The 13,400-nt window shown below is 44.1% G+C and overlaps 1 protein-coding gene across 3 annotated transcripts in view; it reads left to right on the top strand.

Moving 5' to 3' along the window:
• Nucleotides 1-13,400, top strand: part of vwa5b2 (von Willebrand factor A domain containing 5B2) — a 36,030-nt gene that overhangs the window by 8,339 nt on the left and 14,291 nt on the right. For 2 of the 3 annotated variants that reach the window (XM_079529855.1, XM_079529857.1), the window contains 6 exons: nt 2-133; nt 802-926; nt 1,546-1,722; nt 4,411-4,521; nt 10,262-10,464; nt 13,239-13,353. In XM_079529855.1, the coding sequence (XP_079385981.1) occupies nt 2-133; nt 802-926; nt 1,546-1,722; nt 4,411-4,521; nt 10,262-10,464; nt 13,239-13,353 (863 nt within the window). The remainder of the gene's footprint in view (nt 1; nt 134-801; nt 927-1,545; nt 1,723-4,410; nt 4,522-10,261; nt 10,465-13,238; nt 13,354-13,400) is intronic. The other variant, XM_079529856.1, reaches the window with a different exon arrangement.

Below are 13,400 nucleotides of genomic sequence, written 5' to 3'. Positions count from 1 at the left end.
GGCCTGGAGAGTCCTACTCATGCTCTTCGGGCAGATGCAGACCCCAGCGCCCAGAGTGCCTCTGCCACCTACATCACCCTGGCACAGGAGCACCCGTATGACCGACATATCGAGGTTATTCTGCACCTGAGCGGTGAGTCACTCCGTCCAAAAATACAACCAGTGGGTGGTGGAGGATGCACCATAAGATCTGTTTTGTACTGGACCACTTAAACCCTACTATGGTTGACCGGAGTCCCTCAGGGATCTATATATAATGTATTTTCTGTGTTTTCTGAAAATAGGCCAGTGTTGTTTTTGGCAGCAAATTTCCATTTTAGTTTAGTCATAGTCGACTAAATCTACAGTTGATTTTGTCGATTAAAATGTATTTTGGCTGGCCTTAAATGCCGTCATAATGGCTGATTTTACACTTGCTGAAAATAGCCCCTTGCAAATATTTTTGTCTAGTTTTTATTTGTTATTTTGTTGAATTGTCAATATATTTAGTCTTAGTTTAGGTCATCATAGCTTAGTTTTCATTTGGTTTCCATTTAGTTTTCGTCAGTGACAAAGGGTAGTTGTCGACGAACATTTTCCGCCATAGTATTAGTCGACGTACTGCGATTGACAAGCTCACTGTGAGCTTGTCGATGTGCTATTCATCTTCGAAGGCTTTCCCCACAATACAGATGCTGGGGTTTAAGTGTTTAGTAGTAATATTTCAATATATATAAACACTTTTACAATTAACAGGCCTGTTTATTATGTCGTTTTGCTGTTTTCCCAAAAAACGTGATATGCCTTCTACAAACTGGACAGAAGCTCACAGCCCATTGGTTATCCTGGAGAGAGGCCGGCTCTCCTTCAGCCAATACGAACAGCAGATCTCGTCACGCCGTGACTTCATTCGCTGTGTCCGCAAAGACTGTGATCCAGAGAAAAAGGTTTGTGGATAAGTGGTGGGAATTGCCGTTCGTTTCAGTGAGAGTGCATCAACACAGTCGAGTCACAAAGATGCTTCTTGCCGCGAGTGTCAGGAATCTCTTCCTGACCAGGAGGTTGGACATGCACAAATTTGGGCATGTACAACTTCCTGGTTTCAACTGCGCATGTTTCTTTCCTTCCATGGAGCACCATGGAGCAACATGGCGTCGCCCGTACGGTCTTCGCGTCTCGTCCTCTTTAGACAGTCCTTGGTTTTTACACAGCTTAGACAGCTGGTCGATGGAAATTAAGGTCCACCCACACTGCAACTTGACGCGGGGGCAAAGCGCATTAGGCGTCCACTAGTACTAGTGGTTCTCAAATGTTTTAATTTAGCAAGGACCCCCTTAACTCTGAGATGAAACCAAATGAACCCGTTAGGGTCCATTTGGTTCCATTTGTATACTCTCAGAGTTACAGACCTCTTATGGTCATTCAGGGCTAGCTCTTTATGCGTTTCTGGTAATATTGTCTGGTCATTTTGTATGTCCGTGGCAAAAGAATGTATTTCTTTACAAAGCCAGCATGGCCAGCTTAAATGATTGTGACAGAGCCTACAGATTGTGTGTTGCTTGGCAGTGCGAGTTTGTGAGAAAGCGGCACCACAAGGACATCCTGAGCGGGCCGGTGCTCATGCTGAACTTCTGCCCGGACGTGTTGAGTGAGCCTGCAGAGCTGCACCGCGCCACCAGGGAGCTGCTGTTCATCATCGACCGCAGTGGCAGCATGAGTGGCACCAACATCCAGCGCATTAAGGTGACTTACTTAATGGTTACATGAGTGGCACCAACATCCAGCGCATTAAGGTGACTTACTTAATGGTTACATGAGTGGCACCAACATCCAGCGCATTAAGGTGACATACTTAATGGTTACATGAGTGGCACCAACATCCAGCGCATTAAGGTGACTTACTTAATGGTTACATGAGTGGCACCAACATCCAGTGCATTAAGGTGACATACTTAATGGTTACATGAGTGGCACCAACATCCAGTGCATTAAGGTGACTTACTTAACACATTGAGCGGCCAGGGTTATTTAATCCATTACATTCATGCGCCCAGTCGATTTATAAACACGGACCCCTTTTCCGGACGGACCTGGCGGAAGTGGTTGTTGTGTGTGTAGCAGCTAACAATAGCCACACCACTCTGAGTCGATCAACAACAACGGGAGACAAGAATAAATCTATCGAGACTAGCGACTGGACCGCCGTCTAACACAGGATCTTTTTTCAGAAAAAGACGGGATGATTTAGATCGGGAGTTATGAACGTTTTAAGATTTTCGTTTTCATCAGCTAAACAGGGGAGGGAGTTTTTTGATGATGTCTCACTCTTGCACGTCACAGAGGAGAGCCCAGGAGGCGCGCCTGGGCTATACAGCCAGGCGATCCGTTCTCGTATCAATAAACTTCGTCTTTTGGACAATACTTCGTCTTGAGCGTCGGGCGTTACTAATAGAAAGGACAAAGAACTTCGTCCTGGGCGTTCGGGGTGTTAATAGTTACATGAGTGACACCAACATCCAGCGCATTAAGGTGACTTACTTAATAGTTACATGAGTGGCACCAACATCCAGCGCATTAAGGTGACTTACTTAATGGTTACATGAGTGACACCAACATCCAGCGCATTAAGGTGACTTACTTAATAGTTACATGAGTGGCACCAACATCCAGCGCATTAAGGTGACTTACTTAATAGTTACATGAGTGGCACCAACATCCAGCGCATTAAGGTGACTTACTTAATAGTTACATGAGTGGCACCAACATCCAGCGCATTAAGGTGACTTACTTAATAGTTACATGAGTGACACCAACATCCAGCGCATTAAGGTGACTTACTTAATGGTTACATGAGTGGCACCAACATCCAGCGCATTAAGGTGACTTACTTAATGGTTACATGAGTGGCACCAACATCCAGCGCATGAAGGCAACTAAATCGGGACTCACTTAACACTACTTTTCAGAATAAAGGCGCTAGAGTGCCAAGCAGATGGACAGATTTTTCTCTAAAAAGCCCCACCTTCCATTTCCCCCCAAATCCGGGAGGTATAATGTTCCATTACTACCACGCGCTAATAAGTCTGATCTCTCTTTACAAGCGTTAATATTCCAAACAAGATGCTTCGTTACATCAGAAATTAGGACAGAACATCGGCGTTCTGATCAAAACCATGGAGAGCGCCGTAGATTTAGAGAGAATATCAAGTTTTGTCTACCCCAGCCTGGATATGGTTTCTCCACCCTAACCCGACGATGCTGTGGCTTTTGCTGTAACATCTGTGTCTTTCTTCCAGGAGGGCAGTGTTCATTTTTTAAGAATATTTTGATTTAGTCTTAGTCTTTTGAATAACAGGCCATTTAGTCTTAGTCCTATTTAGTCTTCTGACAAACCGTAGTCTTTTAATTAGTCTTAGTCTTAGCCAACAAAATTAACACTGCAGGAGGGCATGCTGTTAGCTCTGAAGAGCCTACCACCCGGCACCATGCTGTATGTAACATGTGTCTTTGTTTCAGGAGGGCATGCTGTTAGCTCTGAAGAGCCTACCACAGGGCACCATGCTGTATGTAACATGTGTCTTAGTTTCAGGAGGGCATGCTGGTAGCTCTGAAGAGCCTACCACAGGGCACCATGCTGTATGTAACATGTGTCTTTCTTCCAGGAGGGCATGCTGGTAGCTCTGAAGAGCCTACCACAGGGCACCATGCTGTAACATGTGTCTTTCTTCCAGGAGGGCATGCTGGTAGCTCTGAAGAGCCTGCCACAGGGCACCATGCTGAACATGTGTCTTTGTTTCAGGAGGGCATGCTGGTAGCTCTGAAGAGCCTACCACAGGGCACCATGCTGAACATGTGTCTTTCTTCCAGGAGGGCATGCTGGTAGCTCTGAAGAGCCTACCACCCGGCACCATGCTGTATGTAACATGTGTCTTTGTTTCAGGAGGGCATGCTGGTAGCTCTGAAGAGCCTACCACAGGGCACCATGCTGTAACATGTGTCTTTCTTCCAGGAGGGCATGCTGGTAGCTCTGAAGAGCCTGCCACCCGGCACCATGCTGTAACATGTGTCTTTCTTCCAGGAGGGCATGCTGGTAGCTCTGAAGAGCCTGCCACAGGGCACCATGCTGTAACATGTGTCTTTCTTCCAGGAGGGCATGCTGGTAGCTCTGAAGAGCCTGCCACCCGGCACCATGCTGTAACATGTGTCTTTCTTCCAGGAGGGCATGCTGGTAGCTCTGAAGAGCCTGCCACCCGGCACCATGCTGTAACATGTGTCTTTGTTCCAGGAGGGCATGCTGGTAGCTCTGAAGAGCCTGCCACCCGGCACCATGCTGTATGTAACATGTGTCTTTCTTCCAGGAGGGCATGCTGGTAGCTCTGAAGAGCCTGCCACCCGGCACCATGCTGTATGTAACATGTGTCTTTCTTCCAGGAGGGCATGCTGGTAGCTCTGAAGAGCCTGCCACCCGGCACTATGCTGAACATCGTGGGCTTTGGAACCGCCGTCAGGACGCTGTTCACCAGCAGCAAGCTCTGCACTGACGTGAGTTCTCTTCTCTCTGTCACCTGTCTGTCCCAGAGCTTCTCAGAAAACTGAAAACAGTTTGTGCCAGGGACCCCTCCATCTGAAAATCTTTGGCGTCACTTTTTTGATGTCAAGAGTGGATAGAGCCTATCATATAATGAATTCATTGGGAGATCTAAAGGTCGGAGGTCCTTTGACGAATGACTGTGAGCTTCAGTTCCTTAGCGATTCCCTCTACCATATTGCCGAATGTCGTGGAAAACGACAGCACAGAACTGGCAAAACGGGGCAAAAATGGCAGAATAAGTACGAAAACAATAAGGGGGGGCTTGACCCCTAATTTTATACATATTCCATTTCCTGAAAAATGAACATTTCGGAGTTAGCTGGTTTCTGCCCAACAGCATATATATATATATATATATATATATATATATATATATATATATATATATATTATGTGATGCTTTGTGAGCTTTTAAATCAGCTTTTTTTAAATACCTGATGCACTGCATGCATTGGGTTAAAGTGGTGAAGCAGACATTTGATGCTAATATCACTCATTTTGCTGTGGGGGACCCCCTGGAACCCTGTTACCCCCACCCACAAGGACCCCTATGTGCGGTCGACCGTTCTGTTTGTACACTCTGGCGTTACAGACCCTAAAGTAACAGGTTGGATGTGGAGGCTATCTGCGTGGTTAGCATGCATGAAATGTCACCATTATGGTTGGTTTAACATGATGTGTTTAAAGTAGCGTTTGTTCCCGCAGAGCCCACGTGTGGCTTAAACCTGAACCTCCTCCGCTGCTGCTAAGGCAACGCGGGGAGATGACCTGCTGGCAGGGCCAGACACTGGACAGTAACTAAGTGACCAGTGTCTACTGTTTGATTTGATTTATTTATTAGATCCCCATTGGCTTATTGTGCATCACAGCATGCAGCTCTACTCTTCCTGGAGTCTCAAACACATCATCAAATAAACAACATATTTCATATTATTACATACACCATTCATACAACGCAACAATGCAACACAAAACACCAACTCATGCCCTGTATAATACGTTTGCTATTTTTGGCAAAGTCATCATGTTTTCAAGTAATTGTAGTGGAGTAAAGAAAGTACAATATCTACCTCGAGTATAGAACGTATCAAGTATTGAAAAATGGAAACGCCCAAATACAGTGAAAGTACCAGACTTGAGTACTTAGTTATACCTTCCAACATTCTCCTGTCAGGCCATGCTTGTCCATGATGTGATTGGAAGACACTTTGAGGCAGGTGCTAACATAATGAGTTTACTCTTTGATCAGATTCATTCAATTCAATTCTTGCCGGGACATCTGGAGCCAGTTGCACCACCTCACACTAAGCTCAAACTTAGCTATAGTTATAGCTTAAATGGCTTTTAAGTCGAGATGTATGAATTACTAAAAACAATAACCTATAACTAGGCTAAGTTTGAACATAGTGTACAGTTGGAGGCCATCGATATTGTCCTTTTCTTTTTGCTGAGGTTTGCGTGATCTGCGCAAAACCCCTTTTGGTGTTTTAAACATTATGTTATAATTTAGCTATTGAAAAATAGCAGATCTACAAGCTCATAGCGCGCCACCGAGTGGCGCGCTACGAGCTTGTAGGTCTGCTATTTTTGAAAAATCGTGAAAATATTTATTTCAGAAAACTGGAGGATTTAGAAGGATTTTTTTTTAATTTTGAGGTCAGGCCTAAATGGGTCAAATGATAAGGGACAATATCGGTGGCACCCAACTGTATATGGTTTTTAGTACACAGCCAATGACTTAACAGTCGTTGGGCAGTTGGTTGACTTATTAATTTAGCTTTAAGCGCCACTCACACTGAACACGATAACTATGACGATAATTGAATTGGCGTCCACACCGAAGAACGATGACGTTTTGTAAATGGTGCATCAAACGGCGTGCTGCAGTCCAGCTTTGTCATGATAGCCCACACCGAGGGTTAGAGAGGAAGGGAGAGATCTGCGCCTCCATGGTGCTGAAGGACGGGATATAATTATGGATAATCTGACAGACAACCTGCGGTAATGCCAGCCAGCTAGCATTAGCTATTCATAATTGTCTCCAGATCCAAATCAAGATTAATAACAAGACGTTCATAGGGTCAGAAAGACTGCGACTGCATCCCACATGTCCTTCCGATGGAAGGACATTTTTGAATGGTTGTCTAGTGAATATTTCCAGCACTCATATAAAAATCACTACGCTGAAAGTGATCCAAACGATACCTATAGTTGCTTTTATAGTTGGTGTGCAAGCTGCCATCCATTTTTAGTTAGAACAATTTATTTTATATATATAGCGATAGTAGGGATGCACTGTTAATAATTTAAGCAATCTCAACATTGCTGTTAGTGTTATGGTCGATAACCAATATTTTGGTCAAAAACCAATATTTATCTGTATTACAAAACAAAAGTTTCTGAAAAAGAAAGAACCTGTGGTGCACCATATTGAAATTTTGGCCCATATATCCCAACATAAACCGCTTGAATATAGTACCTGTAGTTTTATTTTATAGACTATAGTATATACATTAATATAGTATTTTATTTTAAAGCTTCCCCAGAAAACACAGATTGAATCTGCAGACTTCATCGTCACAAAAGGCTTTTTCAGCTTCACATACAATACACACAATTATCACAAAACAAATGATGGGCTAAAACCGATATTATTTTAAGCGTTTCAGTCTGTACCATGTTTTCCCAATGCAATCTTACGGAAGCAGTACTGCGCATGTGGCCGCTAAAAATAAAACATCTGAGAGCAGTTCCCCCGAACTTTACCTTTTGGATACGATGTGCGGAAAAAAGGTAAGAATTGTGCAAAGTGTAACTTGCCGGTAGACAAGTGAGTGGGACCTTGGAGCTGTACATACTAGTGGACGGAGAGGTTCCATATGGGGCTAATGTGGCCCTTTATAGTCCATGAGCTAGACCCCCCCTAATTTGCGCGTTAATTACGAAATGGGTGGGCAAATTCTTGTTTGAATTTTTGACTAGCTGTACATCTCTACTTCACATTTTTGTATGATAACAATCGCAGACTAGCAGCTTAGTGGTAGTTATCATGCATTGAGTACATGCACCCCTATATTGCCACATGCAAATTGTGACAACACATATATGATCAACTTTTGAACCTTACTTTGTGCAGAGACCAATCAAACCACTTTTCTGCATAATTCAAATATGGGGAATTGATTGGAATGGTTATTTTACTTCCACAAAACTTCCATATATGCTTAAATGGGCTTTTAATGCAGTATTTTGGACACACATTACACACAAATTTAAAATAAGGCTTGCAAATATCCCCATTTTGGAAGTGTGTGCTAAGAACCAACATGTTCCTAATGGCTATAGAAAACTGCTCACCATTCTAAGCTTTAATATGAGTGGTAACATGTGTTTGTACGTTTTGTAACTCTAGAGATACAATCAGAAACACTATTATAGTGTGATAACACGAGCCAGGGCCATAGCTATAGAATCAAATCGGTGGGCAAAGCTGGTGTGATTTTTTTGACTTGTTGTGCATCTCTACTTCACAGTTTGGCATGATAACCATTGCATACACAAAGCTTAGTGGTCGTTATCATGCATTGAATATGTGGCCCCCTATATTACCTGCACACACATTCTTACAAAAATATATGATAAACGTTTGAGCCATTATTGTGTAGAGACCTATAATCACACCTTTCTGCATAATTCAAGTATGGGTAATTGATTGGAATAGTCATTTTACTTATTCAATACTTTCATATATGCTTAAATGGCTTTTTAATGCAAAATTCTGCACACAAATGATCCATGCCATAACCAACCCCAAGAAGAGGACCTGATTATCACAGAGGCAGCCTTGACTGACTCGGAAATAAAGGACTGAATTTACCAGTGCTCCCACGGGCCAGTGCCCGTGGGATCACTGGGCAGGGGCCCTGCCTAGAGCCCGGGCATAGGACTTTTGTGGCGGTTCTGGACAACCGTGGGTCTGACCGACTCGACACCGGGCTGGCTGAAGAAGTTCCTCATGCAGAAGACCCCAACACGGTGTAGTGTCTGGCCCTGAGACTTATTGACAGTCATGCCGAAGCAGGGTCTCACTGGAAACTGTTGGTGGGGCAGAGTGAATGGATAGATGATGTTGGTTGGACACAGGGTGATGCGTGGCCGTGGACTGAGAGTGCATCCTGCATTGACACCAACCACAGATCTTGCAGCTTTAGGCGTGCATCTCGTGCTTTGTCTGACCAGCGGATTCGACCGTTATCTCTCTGTGCACGTTGTTGTGCGTCACGCACATCCGGCATGTAAAAAAGGTGATCTGTAACTGCCATCTATTAGCCAATTCATCGTTCTGTTGAGCTGGTCAAGTCATGGTGATGTCAGAAGTGATGTCAGCAGTATCACCTTTTATGCCCATCTTTGTCAGGCATGCCCAAATATGGGGTCTATGCAGATGTCAGAAGTCGGTGGGACGAACCCGTATTTAGGCATGCCCAAATATGGAGTTGCAGAGGCAGAGGCCTTGTGATGTCAGCTGTGGCCCGGGCAGAGGCCTTTTGTGGCGGTTCTGGACAACCATGGGTCCGACCAACTCGACACCGGGCACTGCACTCCCTGTGCGGGTGTAGAACGTGTGTCGAATTTGAAGTAGGTGGGGCGAACGGTTTTCGTGTGACATGTATTACAGACATACAGCTGTACAGACACAGAGACTTTGCATTTATAGTTAGATGATACATTGGCTACTATATGGACATTGAATATTCCCTCATTTAAAACCTTTGACTTTGACATGTTAACAAAATGAAATAAGAATGTTGACTCTGTCAATACAATATTCAATTGACAGTCAGGCAAAATCAGGCATATTTTCCTATATAATGCCTAATTTGCATATTTAAATATACAATTTCAGAAAACTTGTAATACAATAAATCATTGTTTGCATGTAATTAATCAACTAGGGAAGTTTCATGGTGATCACTAGTTCTTAATTTTTTTCATCCTATTCACCCATCATGTATATAGGTGAAAATAACAAAATGTGTGATAAATATGAAAAAGCTGCTCCTGTGGAAGTGTTATCATATATTAATTTACTTATATTGACCTTCTAAACAATTTAATATAGTTATGGTTTTGCCCACTCATTTCGTAATGAAAACTTGTCTGGCTCATGGACTATTAGGGTTAAAGGGAGATTTCACTTTTCCCAGTTTCCGTGTCCTAGTACGTGAGGGGGCCGTGCCTTTTCATTTACCGTTTTCATTTTTTTTCGTTTTTGGAAAAGAACCTCCAGGAGGAGGCCGGAGGAGACAAAAAAACCCCAAAAATAATTATTAAAAATTAACGTAACTAGAAGGACAATATCAGTCACCAGAAAAAAAGGACGTGTATTTTCGATTAATCTAACATGGTTAAAATGGAGTTTGAAGTTATTATGGGTTTGTATGCGAAGGGGGCGGGGCAGCTAAAATGAATATCAAATATCAAATTACTGAATTGAGCAACTTAAAAACTGTCTGCTGTGTTGAGCCTGGGTAGACCATAAAATGACCAAAAGTTTTTTTGAAAGTGAAATATCCCTTTAAACCATTTTGCCATACTCTCTGTCTGTCTGTCTGTCTCTCTCTCTCTCACACTCACGCACACACACGCACACACACACACACGCACATACACGCACACGCACACACACAGGTGACTATGGCCCAGGCGTGCGAGTACGTGCAGAAGATGCGGGCGGACATGCGGGGCACCAACCTGCTGGCCGCGCTGTCGTGGGTGTACCAGCAGGGGGCGCAGCGCTCCTGCCCGCGCCAGGTGTTCATCGTGACAGACGGCAGTGTCAGCAACGTGGGCAAGGTGCTGGAGCTGGTCCGCAGGAACACCTGCACCGCCAGGTACGCTATAGCCCATTTCAACGTTTTCACGTCAAATGACACTAATTATCCCGCTGACCCCCATTTGAAAAGAAATGCCAAGGACCCCCCATAAGAGAAGATTTTTACAGCTCTAGCAGTGATTCTCAATCTGTTTAATTTCAAGGACCCCCAGTTTGACATGCATATTAGTCTACAGATCCCCATTTAATGGCATTTCTACTGTATCTCTGAGAGATAGGTGTGTAAAATCAATGTAAATTGAAGTCTGAGAGTGCACGCTCAGAGTTACAGACCCATACGGGTCCATTTAGCTCCAAACTATCATTTAGCTGGGGACCCCCCCTGGAACTCCCTGAAGGACCCCTGTGGGTCGCCGGACCCCACTTTGACAGAGAGTGACACGCAGGGAAGGCCGCCGGGAATGGGAATCGAACCCACAACTCGCTGTCAAGGCTACATTAGAGCCTATGATGTGGTATGTACAGTATGTGTACAGTATGTGTGTGTCTTAACGGCGGCGGCACCCCAAACCTAGCATGTGTTATTTATATAATATTTCAACATGCAAACATGCAACATCTAAATGACATTCTTGTTGTGCCCAAGAACACAAACCTCAATTACAAAAACATGAGAATGAGTGACAAAGATAATTGTGTCTGCATGGTAGCCATAATCTAGAGAGAGAGAGAGAGAGAGAGAGAGAGGGGGGGGGGGGGGGGGGTGTAAAAAGAGAGGAGAGAGATGTATTGCTGAGCCACACCCAGTAATCTTGCTAAGTGGTGTGTGTGTGTGTGTGTGTGTGTGTGTGTGTGTGTGTGTTAAATGGTGGTACATTTATATAGCGCCTTTATCCAAGGCGCTTTACATAGATTGTGCATTACATTCACCCAGTCATACACCGATGGCGGCGGAAACCATGCAAGGCACCAACCAGCACATCAGGAGCAATTAGGGGTTTAGTGTCTTGCTCAAGGACACTTCGACAGGAGCCCGGGTTCGAACTAGCAACCTTGCGGTTACCATCCAGCCACTCTACCCCTGAGCCACCGTTGCCCGTGTGCGTGTGCGTGTGCATGTGCGAGCACGTGTGTGTTGTTCTCTTCAGGTCTTACTATTCAGTCAGTCAGTCAGTCAGTCCGTCTCTCCACAACACTCCCCCTGCAGGGCATCGCTCAATAACTCCATTTCTGCCTCATTAGTATTCGCCTGTTGGACCGCCTGTTGGACCTGCTGTCCCAGCAGCGTGGCTGCTGCGTCAGCCCATCATCACCATCATGCTGCTGCTGCGTTCATACTGGCAGCTACGAAGCTACTACCATTCCTTTTCAATGGAAGCTGGCGACATGAATATACAAAGCTACAGGCTACCATTCATTTTCAATGGAAGCTGGCGACATGAATATACAAAGCTACAGGCTACCATTCATTTTCAATGGAAGCTGGCGACATGAATATACAAAGCTACAGGCTACCATTCATTTTCAATGGAAGCTGGCGACATGAAAATACAAAGCTACAGGCTACCATTCAAATCTACAAAACGACCAAGTGTTTCCAATCACTTTCTCTCTTCACACAGTTCCTGCTTGTACTGGCGACTCGGTGACACATATGCTGAGTCGCTTTGTAGCTTTGCCCCCCCCCCCTCCGCGCTCTTCAAACTCTCAATTAGCCAAATGGCTTCTGATCGCTGTCAATCTGTCACAAATAACAGTTCTATCCCAGTGAGAGAGCGAGAGAGAGCGAGGGGGAGAGAGAAATATGTGAAGGCATGGGAGTAATGCATCATATTATGCCATTATGGTTTTACAGCCCTATATATATTTATGTCCTATGAGTGCGTGTGTGTCAAATATCTGGCGGTTCAAATTAACATGTGCATTTGAATAAAGATACAGGCAGAATCCATAATGCCGGCAGGCAGATAACCCGGTAACGGCCACATAAAGATGTGACAGACTTTGAGTGACTGAAGATGGCTCTCAATTTAAAGATGTTGTGCCGTAATTTTTCCCCACCCTAAAACATGATCATCAGGTATTATTATTACTATTACTATTACTATTATATAAGGAGGAAGATTTTTTTCAAAAAAGTGTACAGTATTTGTTAAAATGCCGTTTTTATGTGGACACGTCCACCAGTTCATTAAGTATGCCTGTTTGCCTGATGGGTGGTTTTCCACCTGAACTGAAGCCGCACCCACAGCTGTTGTATGATAAAGGGGGAGGCGATGATATTATGATGTCATTATCACTGTTTTTCTTCATTGGCACATTTGACTATCAAGGTTTCAGCCTCCAGGAAGAAACCTGGAGTCTCATTGGTGGGCTGTTCAGTTCAGAAACCAGCTTAACCTGCCTAACTTTTTTTTGTGTACATCGTGAACCTGCAATATTGAATATCGTACTTTCCCTGATGTTTTGGTTTTGTGTGTGTGTTTGGTGTTTGGTGTATTATCTGCGGGTTAAATTAATTTCCAGATGTTTTGGTGTACTATATAGCCATTGAGAGAGGGAAACAAACTAAACAAAATTCTAACTTAAGCACTCAAGTTAGTAACTCGAGATAAACTTGTAGCTCAAGTTAGCATTTTTTCTTCTTAATGGCCACTTCGGGGCTCCGTAGTATGTAAACCTGAATGTTACATACCTCTCCAGATGTTTTGGTGTATGTAAACCTGAATCTTCCATACTGTTCCAGATGTTTTGGTGTATGTAAACCTGAATGTTACATACCTCTCCAGATGTTTTAGTGTATGTAAACCTGAATATTCCATACCCTCCCAGATGTTTTGGGGTGGGCCTGGGTCCCAGAGCGTGCCGGAGGCTCCTGCAGGGCGTGGCCAAGCTGACAGGAGGGACCACAGAGTTCCTGGATGACGAGGAGAGACTCCAGCCCAAGGTTAGACACATGGCTGTTACTGTACTGACATCTAGTGGACGGAATGT

This window comes from Electrona antarctica (assembly GCF_951216825.1).
Source record: "Electrona antarctica genome assembly, chromosome: 19".
In the NCBI taxonomy this organism is placed as follows: Eukaryota; Metazoa; Chordata; class Actinopteri; order Myctophiformes; family Myctophidae; genus Electrona; species Electrona antarctica.
The sequence above is the reverse complement of the archived record's forward strand: the minus strand, read 5'-3'. Positions and strand labels throughout refer to the sequence as shown.